General features: G+C 38.2%; 2 protein-coding genes across 3 annotated transcripts; both read left to right on the plus strand.

Moving 5' to 3' along the window:
• The first annotated feature begins 86 nt into the window (after positions 1–86).
• LOC111319236 (uncharacterized) lies at positions 87–15,522 on the plus strand. Of its 2 annotated transcripts, XM_088758210.1 has the most exons (6): positions 87–385; positions 9,024–9,090; positions 9,491–9,663; positions 12,270–12,376; positions 14,233–14,333; positions 15,388–15,522. In XM_088758210.1, the coding sequence occupies exons 3-6, from the start codon at positions 9,494–9,496 to the stop codon at positions 15,454–15,456; spliced, it is 447 nt and encodes a 148-aa protein (XP_088614336.1). In that variant the 5' UTR covers positions 87–385; positions 9,024–9,090; positions 9,491–9,493; the 3' UTR covers positions 15,457–15,522. The 2 variants fall into 2 exon arrangements, with proteins under 2 accessions (XP_088614336.1, XP_088614328.1); XM_088758202.1 differs by lacking the exon at positions 87–385 and having other exon boundaries at positions 6,207–9,090.
• On the plus strand, positions 15,460–20,444 carry LOC148742684 (uncharacterized; the record flags this gene model as incomplete). Its single annotated transcript, XM_088748095.1, has 2 exons — positions 15,460–18,810; positions 19,799–20,444. A coding segment is annotated over one exon (795 nt), but the record flags the coding sequence as incomplete, so codon positions are not given.
• Positions 20,445–21,894: the final 1,450 nt, after the last annotated feature.

Raw genomic sequence — 21,894 nt, forward strand, 5'->3', positions numbered from 1 at the left:
TTCAAAATGGCGCACGGCCTTGGATTGAGTACTGAAAGTAGTTGATGTCGCACTGTATAGACCACTTTCATAAATGGCTGCCGGATTAATATTCTTTTGTTTAAATTTAAATTTGCCCAAGTGGCCTCGCTTGAGATAATGTATTCTTTTGAATTTTGTACTGGAGAACGAGGCCACCCAGGCAAATTTATATGTAAACAAAAGAATTTTAATCCGGCAGCCATTTATGAAAGTCGTCTATAGTCAGGACGGTTTGTTTCGACAGCTGTGTTACATTTGACAATCTTTTCTGTAAGAAGAGTATTCTCTTCTTCACTTTGTACATCGAATGTGAGAAGTAACTTCAAACCCTCCTGGATGAAAATTCGAATTTATACTTCGACAGGTGAGAGGTCTTAAACGAGACTTTTAACTTATTCGATGTCTATGAAATGTATCTTATTAGGACCACTGCGTGCTTATCCTTTAACAAATGCTGAAAGAACTGACCACCAAGCAATGGATTGGTGGACAAAACAATGACGTCCAGTCCATTTACCTAACCTCGTTGGACTACTCAAAGATAGACCAACCTTTTGATTTTTTCGTTTTGGTTATAGTTAGTCACAACAAACACCACGAAATTTAGGCGATTATTTTAAACATTCAAAACTCATCAATACCGGTCATAAAGTGAGGAGAGAAATCGACAAAATTAGTTAACGTGGTTCCTCCTTATATATATAGTTTTACATTTATTATTCAATTGTGCTAGAGTACAAATAACGCGCGAGACGAGTACAGATATCACGCGATATTTGTACTCCTGAAATATCCGCGAAATTCGCCCTCATTGAAATAACAATTTGGCGTGTTGGATAATAATCTCTTATTAGACGTTTTTTTGTGTAGTATCACTGAGTATTTTTAGTCGTTGTTTGTATTTCGACTTGCCCTATGGGCTCATCAAAATATAGCACAACTCGTAAAAATACTCAGCAATACTACACTAAAAAAGGTCGGATGAGATATACTTATTATGCAATTGTGATTTGTAGAGTACAAAAAACGTGCAGAGATGAGTACAAATATCATGCGATATTTGTACTTCAGAAATATCTGCGAATTAAATTCGTTTGCACTGAAATAAGAATTTGGCATGTTGGATAATAGATCTCTTATTAGACGTTTTGTTGTGTAGTATTACTGAGAATGAATTTTTACTCATTGTTTGTATTTTGACTTGCCCTACAGGCTTGTCAAAATACAGTGCAACTTATCAAAATACTCAGTGATACATACTACACAACAAAACAATATATGTATTGATGTACAGTGTGTACTAGAAACAAAATGTATCAAGAGATTCATTAACTCAAATCCTCATGAATGCAGTTTCTCAAAATAATGTAAAACATATTTTGATGACTGCTGCTACAGCTCGTATCAAAGTGTTTCTGTTCTGGTTATAAATTTAAGCCCCCTCAGATATATACACTGTGTTTGTAAGGCCCTTTATTTATAAGCCCTCCTAAAACCCCTTACAAAGTTGTATGTGCCCAGACTATTAATTAAACCTGAGTGAGTAGTTTTATACTGTTAGTACGCTGAGTATTAATGGTATTGTTTTCAGCATAGTTCTTGTAGACAGACATACTTGTTACATTTTGGGGTCCAAAGTCACTATAATGTGAATAAACTGATCTGCAATATAAGTACATCAGCATCAATGTTACCCAAGGAAAAAAAACAGTCACCAATAAAACAACATAGAAGAATGAATTAGGGATCAAAATGGTGACGGATATACTGTACAGTTGTACATAGGCTCAGACAGACAGCTCTGTTGTCTCATCTTAATTTCTTTCTCCACAATTTTAGATTGCTTTAGCATGATTGGCACCATATCTAATAGTGCTTTATCTCCTGTACCATTTACAATACATGTTAGTTTTACAGGTTGACTTTCTGATGGAAACTCTTATCACTGTTTAATGTTTCTCACTGGTACAATTCTCATGTGTTGGTGTCATGGCAACCACATATTTATTATAGAGCACAAAGTTTTTTAGTAATTTGAATCATATTGGATTAAGCTTTCAGTAGTAATGCTGGGCATCTCTATGATAACCCTTATTGAAAATCTTTCCTTTTTAGCATTTGTGGGCAAATGAGTTAATTGTTCTTAGTTTTTTTACTGAACATGGCTTCTTAGCTCAGTTCTCTCTCTTGGTACTACAACGTCCAGTCCATTTGTAAGGGCCATTTCTTTGCTGAATTTTCAACTGCAGCTCAAATTGAATTATTTATTGAAAATTTTGATTTAGGTTTGCCTCTAAATTTTGTCCATTAACATGTGGCTTTATAGCTGACAGCTGGTAGTAGACTTCCCAACTAGTATCTTGAAGGCAGGGGTTCAAATCCTTTCAATGCCTGAATTTTTTTTATTTTTTCATTTTTCTTCTAATCATCTGATTTTTTTTTGTTTTCCTTTTTTATTTATTTATTTTTTATTAATTTTTTTAATACAGTACAGTACACTGCAATACAATACATTACTTACAATGCTGCTTTAACTTGCACTAATAACAATATGATGAATATATGAAGTTCATATATTTTGAACTGCGGTTATAGATACGTATGATACACGATCCTTGCAGTAGAAAGCGCTATTTATGCAATTATAGTGAAAATCAGACCGGAAAAAAAAAGAAGAATCAGGCCTGTACGGGATTCGAACCACTGACCTCTGCAATACTAGTGCAGCGCTCTACCAATTGAGCTAACAAGCCAACTGGGAGCAGGCCGTTAAGTTGATTCGTAATAAATCCGTGATGATAAATTGGATATGATGATTATATGAAGTTCACATATTTTGAACTGGGGTTATAGATACGTATGATGCACGATCCTCACAGTAGAAAGCGCTATATATGCAACAGCGAAAATCAGACCTGAAAAAAATCAGACCTGTACGGGATTCGAACCACTGACCTTTGCGATACTAGTGCAGCGCTCTACCAATTGAGCTAACAAGCCAACTTAGGGAGCAGGCCATTAAGTTGATTCGTAATAAACCCATGATGATAAATCAGATATGATGAATATACGAAGTTCATATATTTTGAACTGCGGTTATAGATATGTATGATGCACGATCCTCGCAGTAGAAAGTGCTATTTATAGCGAAAATCAGACCTGAAAAAAATCAGACCTGTACGGGATTCGAACCACTGACCTCTGCGATACTAGTGCAGCACTCTCCCAATTGAGCTAACAAGCCAATTGTTAGAGCGCTGACTAATAACAATATACTATATCACTTACATGGCTAATTATATGTTTACGTTTAACTTAGTTAAATATGGTATTTACAGTACACCAATGGCAATTACAATACTTTTCTTACATTATCCACATCTCTTTTCTTTTTTTCATTGTTATTATTATTTTGAAATAACACATGATGTGAACAAAAAAGCAAAAAAAAAAAAGGTTTGTTGACAATATTAATTTGTATTTTACTACCTTAGATAAAGTTCTCAATTTTCCTTGTATAAATTGTAACTTATTGAGATTTTTCTCATTATTTTTACCACTGTTTATGTATCTTTTGTTAATAAGGATAAGCAAATCCAGTCGGTGTCGGAGGTAATATCGCTAATGCCCGGAGGGGGGTAAACCTGAAGTAAAATTTGGTCAACAGATAAATTTATGTGGGTTTTATTAAAAATATTGAACCACTATATGATTTCTGGATAGAATTGAATACTCACAGGGCACTGACCAAGAAGGTGTGGTCTAGTGAATCAGGATTTTTGCATTGAAAGCAGTAAGTCATCATTTCTGATTTTGAATTGCTTGAGTTCCTTATTTGTGACAATATATTCTGGGAAAAATCTTATAACCAAATCCTCTTAGCTTTTTGTCACTTGTTGTTTTGTAAGTTTTAATTGTGTAAGATCTGTTTCCAACCTGAGAGTCAAAGTTCACCAAATGTCTTGACCATCTTTTAGCGGCAGTAGTTTCTGCCCTAATCTTTTCTTGAAGTAATTTGTGGTAATCTTTACATCTACATTTAGTTAGAGATAACTTTGTTTTTAGACTGATAGAAAATATCCCATTCTTCTAATATATGTCTGTGTGTTACAGCAGGTAAATTGCCTGTGCTTTTCTCTTCAAATAGTTTGGGATTGCAGCAATAAGTTGAAAATTTTTAATAGTTTGGTTCAACATTATATTTCCTTTGAAAATTTTCTAGAGATAAGAACTTACCATCTCTATTTAATATGAGTACTTTTCCAAACAAATATTTCCAGAAAATAGATTTGCTCTCTATTGTAATTTCTTTATTGTTCCAAAGAATAAATTCACTATTGTAAACATCAGGATAACCCCTGCGTAATTATTTGAAATAGTCTAACATCTCGCTATAAAAAAGAGGCATTTTCTTGACAAAGTGCTTAGAGTTGTAATTACATTTCAATAGGAAAGATAATCTTCCATATTTATTAAAATAACTGTTAGGGATAGCTTGCCAGGTCTCATTTGTGAAATTTAGAAACCTGCCTAACCAGCTCAAGTGTAGTGATTTTACCACAGTGGACATTTGGGAAGTTCACACCACCATATTTTACTTCATATTTTTTATTTATCCACAAGAATTTGAAAATTCTATCTTGCACTGTTTTAATAACTGTTTCAGGAACACTTAGCATTGAGGCCTGAATGTTTTCTGGCTTCTTTTCTGCAATTTTTTATAAGAAATTACGGTCTACTTGTGGGGATCATTTCTTTGCTTGATTCAATTTTATCTGCTGGTCTATTGAAATTTATGTCATGAGAAATTAGTACATCTTCTGTAATAACTGAGCCACTTATTCATCAGTCAGCATTTGCTGATTATAGGATATGAAAAATTGAATTCATTTCCCTCGTGTTTTTATTTATTTATTTTTTTTAGTTTAGTTTAGTTTTGTTTTGTTTTTATAGAGATGACACAATGTCAGCTAATGAAAAATAGATGATTTGGCTGCACTTGTATGGATTTCTACAAAGAACCTTTGGAACCATTTAAAAAGGTTTCAAGAGTCTAAGATTAACATGATCTTAGGAAAGATCATTTCTTAATTCAATTCCTTTCAAAATTGTGAAAATCCTTAAAATGGTGATGAGCATCAAGCCTCCAATAACTCTTGCTGACGAGGTGATGAAAGAGTAAACACATATATTATAGTCAGCTGTAGAAATGATTTTCAAGAGTAGCAGTGAAAAACAATTTAATAAAAACCATGACATGTGTTATCAACTAACTTACTGACTCACAATGCCTCAGCTGCAACTAAATTAATTGGCAAAACTGGGTCCTCCACTAATTTCTTTCCATTAGCTAATACTAATGACAACATCATCTGACTTGTGACAGTATAAGTGTTTAGTTTATTACTCAGTGGTTCATCAACCTGACCTAAAGAAAGATCATGCCTCCTCTAAATTTTTTCTTTGACCTTACTAAATGCATCTTTCAAACAGCCTGAGTAAAAACATGTATAACTTCAACATACTTTCTCCCCCATTTTCTAAATGTGAAAATTAAGGAATAAAGGTAGTTTCTAAAGAAGCTGGGGTGCTTGCGTCAGTGGGTGTAACATGGTAATTTGGTTTTATCAGCTTAGTTGAAATTATAAATTGGCCACTGTAAAAGAGTTAAAAAGCTGGCGTTTGGAGCGTTATCCCTTAATGTCAGAGCGGATGGAGGAATTGTGGGTTGTGTGTGTGTTTATGTGCAGAAAGTGGAGCTATGCTATTGGTAAGAACATGGTGACGAGAAAAACAAGAATGAATTAATGGAATGAATTAACAGCGGTCGTTGATAACTATTAACAAACAAATATAACTGCGCGGAAAATTAGGAAACAGATACATGAAAAGACACTGCTATTTCAACTGAGGCAACTCAGTACCTTTTCAGTATAGTTTTTCCTACTTAATCAGATCTGACCATGAGTTACATTTGTGTGAGAGATTTCAAGTATACTTATAGACCACTTTCATAAATGGCTGCCGGATTAATATTTTGTTTAAATGTAAATTTGCCTGGGTGGCCTCGCTTGAGATAATGTATTCTTTTGAATTTTGTACTGGAGAACGAGGCCACCTAGGCAAATTTAAATTTGAACAAAAGAATATTAATCCAGCAGCCATTTATGAAAGTGGTCTATACCCTACATCATCAACAAGGAAAATGATTTTCACTCGAACAGTATACTTAAAGTGTACTTCAAAAATGGTACTGCAGCTGTACTTAACCACGTTTGTGGTAACCACGTTTTTTCGAAAAACTGGCACAGTGACATCTCTACATAAACGACGAAGTCCTTGAAACTGAGAAAAGGGAAGGGAACTCTTGACATGAGATGGGTGCGAATATGAATACAGAAAGTAGTGCGAGTCTGTAGGTTTGTGATACACACTAGTGCATATACCATTTTCTTTAATTGAAACTTTGATGTCTGAAAAGGATAAAGAACTGTCGGAAATTTCCTAGGTATATTTTAGGGCTGGTTGAAAGGAATTGACTGCGGTTGTAGTTAGCTCCTCTGTTGATCACGAAATACTTATTAGCAAACTAGGGTCATATGGACTTAAGGACATTGAGTTAAACTGGTTCGGAAACTATCTGACAGACCGAAAACAACTCCTAAGTTTTGGGAAAGAAAACTCTGATCCATGTCTTATAACCTCGGGTGTCCCGCAAGGGTCAATTCTTGGCCCTTTACTCTTTGTCCTGTTTGTCAACGATCTGCCCTGATTCTGATGTACGCTGATGATACAGTTATTTATTTCACTGCTAGTAATGCCCAAGAAATAAGTAGTACACTTACCAATGAAATTGCCAAGGTTAATGACTGGCTTTTAGACAACAGCCCTTTTATTCACCGAGGCAAAACTGAATGTGTTTTATTTGGTACTGGCTCTACTGGTTAGCAAATTCTAATCTCTCTGTGAATATCGATGGCAAGGAGCTAACACGGGTTGCTGAGTATAAATACCTAGGTGTAATCTTGGATGAGTCGCTTTCATGGAACACGCACGTAAATTATGTAGTAAGCAAAGTTAGTAAGAGAATAGGAATTCTTGGCCGCACCAGGCGGAGCATTAGTATGCATACTACTAGTATAATTTATAGATCATTTATTCTTCCTGTTCTTGATTATTGTGATACCGTTTGGAACTGTTGCGGCCGTACGAATGCTGATAGTATAGAAAAATTGCAGAGACGTGCGGCAAGGATTATCATGCAAACTAACAGCAGTGATGAAGCGCTAGCTTACCTTAATTATGATACGCTGGGACTTAGACGGGAGATTCACACGTTAACCCTTGTGAAGAAATGTCTAGATAAGCGATGGCCGCAATTTTTAATGGACCACTTTTATTTTAATAGAGATATCGTACAGAGAAAGACGCAGCAAAGTAATCATCTTCGTCTTCCCTCCATCAAACTAGAATGTACGAAAAAACCTTTTTATTATCATGGATGTGAAGTTTTTAATGGTAATTTGTAGTTTTTATGAATAGTTTAATGAATTTTAACCTCTTAGGATTTTTCTTCTATTAGCTTAGTTAGGATTAGTTTTGAGTTTTTTTATAATTCTTTTATCTAGGGCCTCTAAGGATATCAGTTTTTGTAACTGTACGAGTTACCCTAGCTAAATAAAAGTATCTACTACTGACTACTGACTACTCTCTGCGGGGTAGAGGAGGAAGCGCCGATACAATCGTCAATATAGCGACTGCAGAGTTCAGGTTTGGGGCCATTTATTGGCTGAAAAATTAGTATTCGACAAAACCTGCAAAGAGATTGGCATAGCTGGGTTCCATTTTAATACCCATGGCTACGCCATTAGTTTGTTTGAAATAATTGTCCCCGAATGAAAGACAATTGAGTGTAAGCACTAGTTCGGCTGGGCGAAGTAGTGTTTCAGATCTAGGTTCCTTAACAATGCGTTGATGAAAAAATTGTTTGAGGGCCGAAGACCTTCGTTATTGGGAATGACAGTATAAAGAGATGTAGTATCCACAGTGAAAAGAAGTTTGCCTTGGCCGAGGAAATTAAAGTCGCGAAAAATTTGAAGAGCGTATCGGCTGTCTTTGATATATGATAGTAAAGTTTTGACGATGGGAGCCATAATGTTGTCTAAATAGTTGGAAATAAGTTCGGTGGGACAACTGGGAGACGAGACAATGGGTCGACCTGGGTTGTTAGGTTTGTGAATTTTAGAGAAAAAGTAAATAGAAGAAGTTCTAGGAGTGGTAATGATAAGATTTTTTGCAGTGGCCGGCAATTCTTGTCAAGAACTATGTTCTTATTTAGCTTGTTTAGCTGAGTTCGTTAATTTTGTATTTTTGACAATGTTTTGATTAGTGAAAGTGAGATCTTTGTCAACCTTTCGATCAAAAGAGGTGTCAGAAAGTTGCCGCAAAGCTTCTTTTTAGTAAACATCGGTCCTCCAAAACAACTACTGCGCCGCCCTTGTCGGCTGCTTTGATGAATTGTCTGGGTTTTTTTAGTTTTTTTTTTAGTGGCGACCACTCTTCAAAGGAGAGATTGGAAAATTTGGTGCTACGATTGAATTTAAGTTTGTTAATATCGTGGCGACATTCTTTGATGAAAAGATCCAGTGATGCGAACCTGACCCTCTGGAGGAGGTCATTTAGACTTCGAATCTGAAGTGTTACGAAAGTGTATTTGCGCAAGGTGTTAGAATGAAAGTTTATTTACAATTTGTCACTATTAGCACTGAAAAGCCTCATTGGAGGAGTGGTCAATTATTATTAAGATTTTAACTATTATTATCATGATTATCATTATTATTATCTTATTATCACTATCATCATTACTTGAACTTCGTGATAACGGAAACGTGGTCGGAACGTTTTCACAACTTAACCATCTTTCAAAATCACTCGTCTTTAAAACACTTTACTGACGAGGTACTACTTTTCTTGTCTTCTCTATTTATGTGGTCTTGTTGCAGTGGAGTAAGAGAAGGAGATATCCGAAGGGGATCGCCAAATTCGGAGAACGAAAAAGGACGTCACTTGGTGAGTCTCGCCTCCATTTCACACTTTACCTCGACAAAAAGGAAAATAGGCACTGCTTTGTAGAGGTTTCAACGCTTTGGGTAAAACCAGAACGAAAGATATTAAAAGAGTCCGTTAGAGGTGCCAAAAATATTTTAAGTTGTCGATGAGGATTCTTTCTACTGATAACCGACGGCATCAATGAGCTCTGTTGCTCTGTTTTTTCCTTTGCATCTTGTTTGTTAAGGTCAGTGTCACAAGTTCTACAGACAAATTATAGAGCGCAGTAAAGCAGTACCCTTGGTATCATTTATTACTCTGGAAAGTTGATCGATTGTGAACACTCTGAGCTTGGGCAACCGAAACAGACAGAACTGCCCCTATGACTGTTTATCGTAATATATTGATAATACTTTCACAGAGGATGAAAAACAGTTGTATTCCCTCTTGGACTCAAGATGTATTGCTGAAACAGGAAAAGCAGGAAATAGCCATGGGGAAATGTAAGAACAAAGTGGACTGTATGACTGAAGAAATCGAAACGTTACAGAAAATTACTACAGGGGATGCTAGGCCTAAACAAGCGAGTAGCAGGTTGGTGTGAACTAATGAGCCAACTATTAAAGTCAATAACTTTTCTGATTAATTAGACACATATCACTGATCTATATATACAAAAAAAACTAAATCCCGTTGGGCTTTTTTCATGCTTAATTGGTTATATCAGCTAAGTTGAAATAGTAAATTGGCCACCGTAACGAGTAAAAAAGCTGACGTTTCGAGCGTTAGCCCTTCGTCAGAGCGAATGGAGGAATTTTGGGTTGTATGTGGTTTTATATGCAGAAAGCGCAGCTACGCCATTGGTGGGAACACGGCAACGAGAAAAACACGAACAAAGTAGTGGAATGAAAAGCGTTCGTTGATACTTGTGGGATTAAGAGTGCCGATTTGGAAAATTAACTTTGTTCAAGAGTTTTTCGGTTTTCCGTGTTGCCTAAATGTAAGGAAAGACCGCAGATAGCCATATGTTGCTTAGAATGATTAGGTAGATTAAAGTGTCTAGCGACTGGTTTAGATGCGTCCTTGTCATTCCTTTCCACGACGCGAAGGTGTACTCGGAATTGGTCACCTAGTCGTCTTCCTGTTTCGCCGATGTATAACTTTTTGCAATAAGTGCAAGCTATGAAATAGATAACGTTGGCGGAGGTGCACTTGAAGTGATCGGTGATCTTAATGGATCGCATGGCTCCCGATATTTTCTCAGCGTTGTGAATGAAGGGACAAGTTTTGCATCGTGCGCGAGCGCATTTAAGAGTGCCGGGTTGGTCATTAGTTTGGAATGAACTTCTGACCAAAAAATTGCCTATGTTTTTGTCGCGTTTGAATGAAATAAGTGGAGGTTGCGAAAAGATAGTGCCAGTCTCTGGATCGTTTTGAAGTAATTTAATTTTTTTTTAAGAAAATCTATAACATTTGCCAGATCGACAATAGCATCTGAACAGGCTCTTAAGTCGAAGACGGTACGAAAAGGAAAGCGGGAGGAAAAACAGCGATGACGGGGAATGGGTAAGGAAGAGGGCGCTCCCCCTTCCTTACCACTCCCTTACAAGCTACTTCATTCGGAGTTAACTCCAACTGCCGTTAGGGGACTGTTGACAAGCTCTATCGACAGTCAGGCACGTGTGGTTAATCAGGTTTTTCATTAGCGTAGTAATCGGCCAAAAGATTTTGTATGGATTACATAAAGCACTACCCACGTTCCCGCTACCTAGCTAGTCGTTTTCTTTTTAATTTCTATGATTACTAAACTTTGTTCCTTTAGGAAAATTAACGTGAAATAAGAAATCCGGCTTTTTCTGATAGAGAGGCTACAGTGTAAACTCCTCCAACAAAAATGAAATATATGTTTACGTTGCGTAAGTATTTGAATGAAAATAAAGCCTTGGAAAAGTCTTGCATTTCAATCAAAACAATCAACAAAGTCATGGTGCGAAAAGGTCACAAAACTCAACTCAACTCAACTCCGAAAGAGAGTCCTCGTCAATCCCAGTGTCAAGTTCAAGGTCTCTTAAACGTGACTTGTTAACTGATCAGGTCACGCTGTCGCGCAGGAATATTCCAAAAATACCAAGAAGGAGAGAAAGAGAAAACTGCCTCGAAATAAGTTCAAGATTGGATTTAATTTGTAGCTATAGTTAGCTGGTAGAGCGGAGCTCAAGATGACTGATCATGGGCTTAGCTCTATTGGTGGACTTTGGCTGAAGAAAAAGACTAAAATCTCCCTGTCTCGAACGACCAAAAAAAATTGAAACTAAAAATGCGCTCACGAAGGTTTTTCTTTCTTTGGGCTGTTTTCAACAGAGACGGAGATGATTTGTTTTACGACCCCATTTTCTTAAAACCTGTCTGGAAAACTTGGCCTACAGAGGACATGCCACATTTTATCGCGCAATAGAACTAAAATATCGCGTGATAAATTTTTCTTTATCGCGCGATTAGTCAACTATTATATAGCTGGCAGCACCAGCGGAAAGATGACGCGAATCCTGTGTTCTGATTGGCTCCTCATAAGTCTTGAAATTAGTCCAAAGCGTGGTCGAGGAGACGCAGAAGTCAGTACAAATTACAAGTACAAAAACGATGCGGGAGATTAATTTTGGACGCCACCATCAACGATAGTTCCGTTGAACTTTTTAATAAATAAGGCTCGTTACCTATTGATGACATTGCACCCGTTAGAAAACTTTGTATGCTACATAAAATTAGCCAAGGTCATTGTCCTGAATATTTTCGTTCATATTTTAAATATGTCAGATCTACACATGGTTATTGTACTAGATCTGCTATCTTCAATGATGTTCTGACACCATTTTGTAAAAGAAAATCAGGGCTTAGAACTTTCCACTCAAGTGCATGTAGGCTATGGAATAAACTAGGAAACTCTTTTAGAAACAACTTACCACTCAAATTTTAAGATAACGTCACTGAAAAATTTTATTAAAGAAAATACTTAATAGAGCATTTTAAGATCAGTAGGACGTTTTAAGTACAATTTTTAGTATTATGAATTCTTTATTAGGTATTTTTATATTAAGTAGGATTTGTTGGGGGCCATTATGTAAACTACCGGGTAATCGGTAATAATGTATTCTACCATCGGTAAATGAAGTGTTTGTTTGTTTGTTTGTTTGTTTGTTCAGCGAATCGGAACTGATACTAAACCGGGCGGGACGTATTGGTAAGTTAAGAGAGGATGATAAAGACACTTTATTTGTTGAGTTCAAGGAGATTGTTCCTATTGGAGCAGGTAAGTGAAGACTTCTCTTTATACATTTAGTTAATTCTCGCGTACTCACTTGTTGTTTAGGTTATGGGACGTCTGATACGTGCGGTTCATTGCATTGTTCTTTCGTGTGCTAGTAATTTAGCTTTTAGAGGCATGTAATATTGAGCCAAAGTAAACAGCACAAAACCATGTGAAGGTGATTCACTAATAGTACACGAGTTAAAAAACATATATGCCAATAGAATAAAAAACGCTGATAGAATAAAGCGAAGTTGATAACGTTCACGCTTATCAAAAACCAATCTTATCTGAAAGTTATTTTAAAGTTGCTGTTTGCGCGCGTGCCATATGGAGCCGGTCTGCGAATTATGTCTCATATAAAATTGGACTGGTGATAGTATTATCAGTTATATACGGTGGCTCTCAAGGGCCATCCACCTATAAAAATTTTCATGACTTTATCGCGCGATAAGTTTTGCTAAGCCCATTCATTCAAAAAATTTGCAATCAACATTATCGCGCGGTAGAACAACTTATCGCGCGATAGAACAACTTATAGCGCGATAGAACACTGTATCGCGCGATAGAACAACTTATCGCGCGATAACACAACTTATCGCGCGATAGAACACTGTATCGTGCGATAGAACAACTTATCGCGCGATAGAATAACTTCTTGCGCGATAGAACAACTTATCGCGCGATAGAACAACTTATTGCGCGATAGAACAACTTATCGCGCGATAGATAATATTATCGCTCGATAATTTTATTACTAGCTCCCATGGCCCCACGACCATTAGCACATGGTCACATACATAGCAAGATGGCGAACCAAGTTTCGAACGTGAGTAATTGTCCAAGAAATAAAGACTTTTATTCTTCATTTTTGAGCAAGAGACGGTAATGTTTGGGTTAAATTAAATTATATTTCTATGCTTTCTACGCCGTATATTCATAAACAATCTTTCACCTTATACACCTTATATAGTTTAAAAACGTATTCCTACACCTTACATTCATAAACAATCTTTCAAATATAGAGCAATAAAGTCCCTCTCATATCTTTAACTCCACTTAATAAGATAGCATAGCAAAATAGTTTAGTTTAATCCAAAGATTACCGTCTCTTGCTCAAAAATCTAGAACAAAAGTCTTTAATTCGTGGACATTACTCACCTTCGGAAACTTGGTTCGCCATCTTGCTATAGATGTGACCACGTGGTAATGGTCGTGGGGCTATGGGAGCGAGTAATAAATTTATCGCGCGATAATATTATCTATCGCGGGATAAGTTGATCTATCGCGCGATAAGTTGTTCTATCGCGCGATAGAACACTTTATCGCACGATAAGTTTTTCTATCGCGCGATAAGTAGTTCTATCGCGCAATAAGTTGTTCTATCGGGCGATAAGTTGTTCTATCGCGCGATAAGTTGTTCTATCGCGCGATAGAACACTCTATCGCGCGATGAGTTGTTCTATCGCGCGATAAGTAGTTCTATCGCGCGATAAGTTGTTCTATCGCGCGATAAGTTTATCTATCGCGCGTTAATGTTGATTGCAAATGTTTTGAAAGAATGGACTTAGCAAAACTTATCGCTCGATAAAGTCATGAAAATTTTTATAGGTGGATGGCCCTTGAGAGCCACCGTAGTTATATGTTTAACTCTCAACACAAACTTTTCAGTAAATATGCATTATGTTAATATAAAAATTAAAACAAAAAAAATACTGTTGGTGTAGCAAAAAGAATTGTGATCTTCTTGCATTGTTCATTTCCACTAAAGTGTCTGGGAGGGAGGGGTATGGGTGTGGCACTTTAAAATGAGCAGGCTTCAGTTCTGATTGTTTTCTGTTGTTGATTACTCTTGATAGCAATCTGCACAAGTTGTAGGCTGGAACACTGTAAAAAGCGCGAGAGAAGTGACACTGAAGAGATTGATTTTGATGTGGATTTGGATAAAAGCATGGAACAGGTCAGCTTAATAGCATTGTATAAAGTCCAGTCCTGAGCGAAAGCGAGAGTTGACTTACTAATTACTTGAGTTTACTAGAAGTTTACATTAGATAGTTGGAACTGTCGATGGAATTAACGTTGGGAAAACAATGTGATTTTGCAATGATAAAAACATGTGAACGAAGGGATTTGAACCCAAGCAGTCCTCGAAGACCGGTCTGACTCCGTAAATTCTAACCCAAGGGGGATAGCCAAGTCCATGTTCGTATAAATTTTGACATATGGGATTCGAACTCACGATGACCCCATCTTGAAGATGCAATGGTCTTATTAACTGAAGCAACTGAAATATTTTCTTCTATAATGGGCCGCATGCTATTTATCTTCTGAGGAATAATAGACCATTTCCGAGTTCACTAGGGCCTCTGCATCAAACGAGGCTAAGTGATCAGCCTTAAAAATGGAAATGATTTTTCATTCTCATGCTCATGCAAATGAAACTCATTTTCACAAGAAAGGTTGTGCACTTGGCCTCATTTTGAAAGTGAGGGTTTTTGGAACTCGGAGGTAGCCTATTTAAATGGCGTTTATGTGGTAAGGACTATTTTGTAAAAAAAAATGGGTTCGTTTAGTTAAAATGTGCAAAATAAATAGCGTTATAATCTGGGATTAAGCTCCACAGCGGGAAAAAAAGGAAAAAAACGAGAGGAAACAGAGCGCCACCCTTTTTCCCTTCCCAGACTACCGCTTGGCTCGCTTCATTCACCGATTTATTTTCTCCCTTGCTGATCTGACATTTCGTTTATCCCCCCACTGCTGAGGCTGGTCCCAGGCTACTGACGTTAGGATTCATTAATCCACTGCCTAGTTAGATATCATCAACTAGTTTGCTGTGGTCTGAGAACTGACCAATAATGAAACTTCAGAAGAGAGAACAAGTGCTTTCAATGTAACTACATATAAACGCAATATAATAAAGGCGGAGATTGCTAGTCCGTGTCAATGAATTCAACAATTGGACTAATGCGTGGCTAGTAATCGTTATTTATCTATCTATTTTTTTTTTTTTACAGGAAGCTGGTGTACAGTCCTCTTCAGGGCAAAGCTTTGTGACAACTCCAGGAAAAAAAATGAGGAGGTAGGACTCAGTGGAATGTGAAGTTACCGTGATTGAAGAAGATCAGCCACTTCACGAAGACGCAGACGAGACTCTTTTGTCTCAGGCCTCTCAAATCAGCGGTCCTGAGAAAGAAGTAAGCATTTGGTGCGACGAGAAGGAAATCCAAAATCAGAGACGACAGGCACTGAACGATGCCCTGGGAAACCTGACAAGTGGACGCTTTAGTCCCATCCTTTCTACTTTAAATGCCTCATGGGACAATATCTCACCTACCCAGCAAAAGGACTATATTCGCAAGGGAAGGGGGGCTGTTGCAGTTGCGCTGTCAGTCATTAGTCCTGGGAAAGGAAAAGATCTTTGGAAATGTATCCAAAATGATTTAGACATAATCGAGAGGAACGAGAGTAGCTCATCCAAAAGAAAGCATTTCGACACAAACACTGGGCTCATTGATGTCTTGATCAAAGCTCATGATCAAGAGGAGTCGTGGCAAACTAAACGCCAGATCCTATCTCTTTTCGCAAATGACTTTAGCCGCAGAGAATTGCAAACGTTAATCCCTGGTTTAACTAAGTGGAGAATTGACCAGGCTCGTCAGCATGCCACTGAGGCAGGTTGTTCCCGAACAAACAATCTTCCGAAAAAGAACCGATCAGGGAAAGTTGATCATTTCATTAGCTATATTTCACAACCACAGCTGCATCAAGATGTTGCATTTGGAACAAAAACTCTTAAGCTTGACTCTGGCGAACGCATTACAATTCCGGCTGTTGTTCGGACCTTGATTCCCTCCAGAATTATCGAACAGTACACAAGCTAATGCAGAGAGCAGCAGTTTGAGGCGGCAAACACAAGTTCTCTGTTTAGAGTGCTCGACATTTGCTAAGCGTCGATGCAGAGGTCCCTTCATGGGCTTCATAACATTAGAGCGGAAGGGACTGAAGCATTTGACAACCTGCGCGCAATCGTTGACACTTAAGTAGAAAACGGGGCAGAGGAGCATTGGGCTGAGAAAATGCGACGAGACTTGAAAGAGGCAGAAAGATATTTGAAGACGGACTATAAAATTCAACGCACGTGGGTAGAAACGAAAACAACAGCAAGCATTGTACCGTTCATGCCTTAAGCGACCCGGAGAATCCTGACTTCTATGAAAAATGTCCACACTGCCATGACATTCACTGTGATAGATGTGACTCCCTTGATTCGAATTTCCGCGACACACTAAAGAAGATCTATGAGTTAGTCATCAGCGACGAAACGAGAGCTAGAATAAACCTCGAGAATAAGGAGCACTCTCGAGCAGTCCAAGCCTGGAGAGCACATTTACTTCGTTCTGTTAATCAGGAAGAAGCAGAACAGAATTCTCTTACTCAGCTTTACGAAGAAACATGCTTGATTATCATGGACTGGGCGATGAAATATCTGCCGCAGCACTGCAGAGAGCAGATGTCTCAGTTCTTTGGAAAATGGGTTAGAGGGGGGCAAATGTCAAGTTGAATGCTTTGTGCATCTCTTCTACACTTGCAAGCAAAACACCTTCACGGTTGTCAGTCATTGAGCATGTACTCAACAAAATGATGACTACGTACCCTTCAATCCTTCAAAGCTTTTTTACGATCAGACAACGCTGGTTGTTATCACAGTGGGCCCTTGATCCTCAGCCCTCCGTACATCGGGACAAGATCTGGTGTAATACCATTACGCTACGACTTTTCCGACCCTGAAGCCGGAAAAGATATTTGCGACCGGAAAACTGCCCCCATGAAAGCTCACATCAAGAGATGGGTGGATGAGAAGCATGACGTGATAATTGCAGAAAATAGGAAAGAGGCCTTAGAATCCCACGGTGGCCTCAAAGGCTGTAGAGTAGCTGTTGTACAAGTTTATACCACTAAGTCTGTTGGCGTGGAAAACAAAATGCCTGGAATCAGCCTTTTGAACAACTTCTTATTTGAGGAAAGGGGAGTCCGTGCTTGGAGAGCTTATAATGTTGGTCCAGGTTGTTTCATTCCGCATGACAAAGTAATTATCGAAAGGCAAGGGGACACTGGAATGAAAGAATATCAGCCTTTTCGTGCCAGAACGAAAGAACGAGGTAATATTGCACAATACACTCGGCCTCTCACTGAAATCTTCCCGAGCACGGAAACTGGATGTGTTCTCAGTTTTAAAACACTCGAAGAGGTTGAACAACACATGGATTCAGGGAAACACTTAAGAGAGTTAGAAGCGGAGTCTCTGTATGATAGTATCAGTAAAAAGTGGGCCGAGAGGCTTACTGGCGTTAATGAACCGGCTTTCATGAAACTGGAACTTACTCCGGAGAAGAAATAGATTTTTCATATCCCTCTTCGAGCAAAAAAGATCAACAGCCAATGGGATGGGCAATTAAAACGGCAAAGAAGCCGTCGAGAATGGAGGCTCATGTAAAAGCGTATTTGGTTGAGAAGTTTGACACAGGCTGTAGAACTGGCCAAAAGGCAAAGCCGGTTCAGGTCGCTCGGCAAATGAAAATTGTAAAGGACGGTGCTGGACATTTGCTGTTCACCCCACAGCAATGGGGAACAGCACAGCAGATAAATAGTTTTTTCTCACAGCTATCAGCAGTCCAGCGACAGACACATATGGAAAAAGATACGAGTGAAAATCCTACGAGCCAGGAATTTACGGAGGAGGATCCTGATTTAGCAGCTGTAGAAAATGAAATTGCGCTTGAGAATCTACGTATAGCAGTGAACCTTCAAGTGACTGCGCCTCAGCATCCTATTGTTGTCCGAAATAGGAACGTGTGCGAAATTTCAAAAGCGGAGAAACTCAACATACTGAAAGTAGTTGAGCTGAGAGAAATGTGCGAAAGTATTCAATTAGAGGTCTCGGGTTCACTAGCGAGAAATAAATCATTCATCGAACCCTTAAGTTCGTACGCTAAAGTAATGTTGCACCTGTTTCACGCGTGCGGAAAATAAGCGTTAACGCGAATGCCATCGTTAATTCTACGACCCACTCTCTTGATTTTTTGCAATATATGATTAAATATTACGGATTAGGGCGAAGCCTGCAATGGAGACCTATGGTGTCTTTCGAAATAGCCCTAAGCAGTAAATACTTTGTTTACAGTCAGAAGAAACTTTAAGTTTTACCTTACTTACAATTTACTTTCGTATTTTCAGAGTTAAAATGTGATATCAACCAGACAGTAGAAAGCATTTTAAGTCTTGTTCTATTTTGTTAGCATGCAGTTCGCTTCCAATCAGAAAAAGATTCCGATTCCATTTGTTATTAACGGTGTCTCATTAGCTAGGGGACTCTGCAAAGTGCGGACCGGATAGATGCGGATGGCGGATGCGGAGAGAAAAATGCAGATGAAAAACTGGTGAGATTCAATCTTATAACGTGTATTTTTATGATACCTCTTTACACTTGTTTTTTTTTTTCTTTCTATTGTATTCCTCCACCTATCATATTTTATTTCTTAGTTTTGTATTACTTTTATACCGTTACCGTCTTTTCCATTCTCACTTAGGTTTCGTTGGAAGACTAGTTTTGTCTAGTCGAAATATTGGGCTAATATAATATATTATTAAAAATCCATAGCTAACCGATCAGCCTTGCTTTCAATCTCAAATATTACTTTATATCGCTGATCCTGATCTACAAAAAGATTCGGCTTTCCCTCGCCACTGATTTTCCGAGTGGTCTTTCCTAGAATTCTTCGGATTGTAGACAATGGATGGAAAAAATTGAGGGTAAACCAAAATAGTAAGAATAAAAAGATTGGAAAATCAGCAAAAAACAAATTACGGATTTAAAATAATACAGTTTGCTCAGGAGGTTAGAAAGCACCAGCCAAATTGAAAATAACAAAACCATTAGTGCAGTAAATGGTTTGAACCCGGGGGTAACATGTGAAGGTGTAGTCTGATCGTCCGGGTGAGTGTAGTCCTGAGAAGGACTGTTGTCGGTGGCAGTGACTGACGTTTCGACAACCTGTGCGGAAGTCATCATCAGAGTCAAGTGAATGATTGTTGTCAGTAGAATGTTCTTATTCCAGTTCGTGTGAAATGATCGGTTGGAAACCGACCATTATGCGGACCAATCACGACCGACTTACGTCACTTGAGTCTTACAGCCAATAACATCACGGCAAAACCAACCGATCATTTCAAACGAACTGAAATAAGAACATTCTACCGACAACAATCATTCACTTGACTCTGATGATGACTTCCGCACAGGTTGTCGAAACGTCAGTCACTGCCACCGACAACAGTCCTTCTCAGGACTACACTCACCCGGACGATCAGACTACACCTTCAAAACCATTAGTGTAACAGTAACTCACCGTGTGATCTCAAAAACAGGCAACTCCCCGCTTTCTGAACCAGAACTTTCCACCACGACTTCCATCACGACAGACGTCAACATGAAAGAGTGGCAGCGTTTCATGAACGAGAGCATTGATTGATTTGTATGGTGACACAGGCAGCCCAAGCTCATTAATGGAAGTGCAGACGTGACTCTTGCAGTGTTGCGCAATGTTTATTTATAAAGGTTTGTATGGGATGTGATCGGTTTACCTTAAAAGAGAGAAAAAATGTCATATTTTGAAATAAAATTGACCTACCTTATTGCCTTGTTGTATTCTTTGTTGATTACCAGCGTCTAAGGCCATTTTGAAGTGTTTTCGATCGGCGAGTTAGTGCTCAGTTTGGTGTTTTAGCAGTGGAACAAGGGTAAATCCGAGGGAAATTGATTTTTCTTCAAGATAGCAGGACTTGAATTTAACCGAGCTCGACATAGCGGGGTTCGGCTGTAATGACGTGTTTAATGGGCAGTTGTTTTTTTTTTGTTGTTGTTGTTGTTGTTTTTTTCTAACCAATTTTTTGTCCCTCCGCATTTTTCCATCCGCAATTTTTCATCCGCATTTTTCTATCCGCATCCGCCATCCGCATCTATCCGGTTCGCGTTTTACAGAATCCCGATTAGCTAGTATCAAGGACTTATTAGAGGTGCCGTTGAGAATGAAATATGCGGAAAACCTTGTAAAAAAATGCTCGTGGCCTTGGAAAGTTTAACTAAGGATATTGGGTGAACTCACTTGCAACAATAGGAACTATTTTAATTTAGTCCATTTTCACTGCATTAAGTTTTGCAGTGGGGAAGGACTAGAAAGGAACATAGGAACCATTCGTGCTAGTCCACCCTCCCACCCATCCCACCCCAGGGGAGGACATCCATCACACAGTGATCTCGTGTGTGGGAAATTAACGTCTCCTACCCCAACCCTGCAGGAGACGGGACCTCCATTTATTCGTCCCTATCCGAGAAGACTAGAATATCTAACCATTTCTTGATGTTATAGAAAGGCAGCAAATTCTTCTCAATTTTTTTTTTAAGACCCTGAGTGTTGGTCCGGCCGGGGCTCGAACCCTCGACCTCCCGCACAACAGTCCAGCGCTCTATCCATTGAGCTAACCGGGAGGCGGTTATTCTTGCTATGTCATCTGTTATTAACGACAAAGTCATTTTTACTGCCAGGCTAGTCTGAAATCTTTGTTATGCTTTAACAATCGACACTGACTGATTTTCTTCTTGGAAAAAAAACAAAAGAAAAACAAATTATAACGATATTTATTTAAGTGTAAAAACTCTGTGTCTGATAGAACTTGAAGACTTACATTTGGGCATTAAATTTATTATGAGGCAAAAGCAAGTGAAAAAATCACGGCTTAAAAATAGTTCCTAACAGTTGGCACCACTACAGATGTAAACAAGAAGGCTACTCTGATATATTTATATTTTTACCTTAATGAATTGACAGTCTTTCAGATCACCCTCATACTATTAGCTTTGAATGGTTTTTCTTATGCTTGTAATGGTCGAACTCTGCGGAGAACAAATCTGCGGGTATTCACTGCCGCGTGCCACATAAATTATGTTTAGCGGGGAAAAGAATCAGTGGGTAATTAAACAACCTGATTACCTCTGCTGGACACTGTCTAGTAAATTTACGATTTACCGTCCAGAAAAAAAATGTTGTATATCATTTCTTCTCTCAAAATTTGGCGGGAAAAATTTTTGGTGAATAGCATTTTCATGTAACTTTCGACGTCGGCCTTAGCGATTTACTTTGAGAAACAAATTTTATGTTTGCGGTATTCTAATAAAGGTACAACAGGCTATTGATCCAATAATCTTCTTTAAAAGTAAACCACGCACGTTTGAAAAATAGCCCTGCGAAAATGGCAAAAATTTGGCTCACATTCGTTATCAATTCAGTGCTAATATTAAGTGCGACATGGAAAACATAGCGTTTAGCAAAAGAGACATTGTTAGACTTCAATCAGTTCATTGTGGGTTGAAAGTGTGAAAAAACCTATGGTAAGTTTTTCTCACTTAACGTTCTTTCATATAGGGTCGACAAAAGTTGGCTGAAAATCATTCAATTTGATGCCCG

This window comes from Stylophora pistillata, chromosome 1, assembly GCF_964205215.1.
Source record: "Stylophora pistillata chromosome 1, jaStyPist1.2, whole genome shotgun sequence".
Lineage (NCBI taxonomy): Eukaryota > Metazoa > Cnidaria > Anthozoa > Scleractinia > Pocilloporidae > Stylophora > Stylophora pistillata.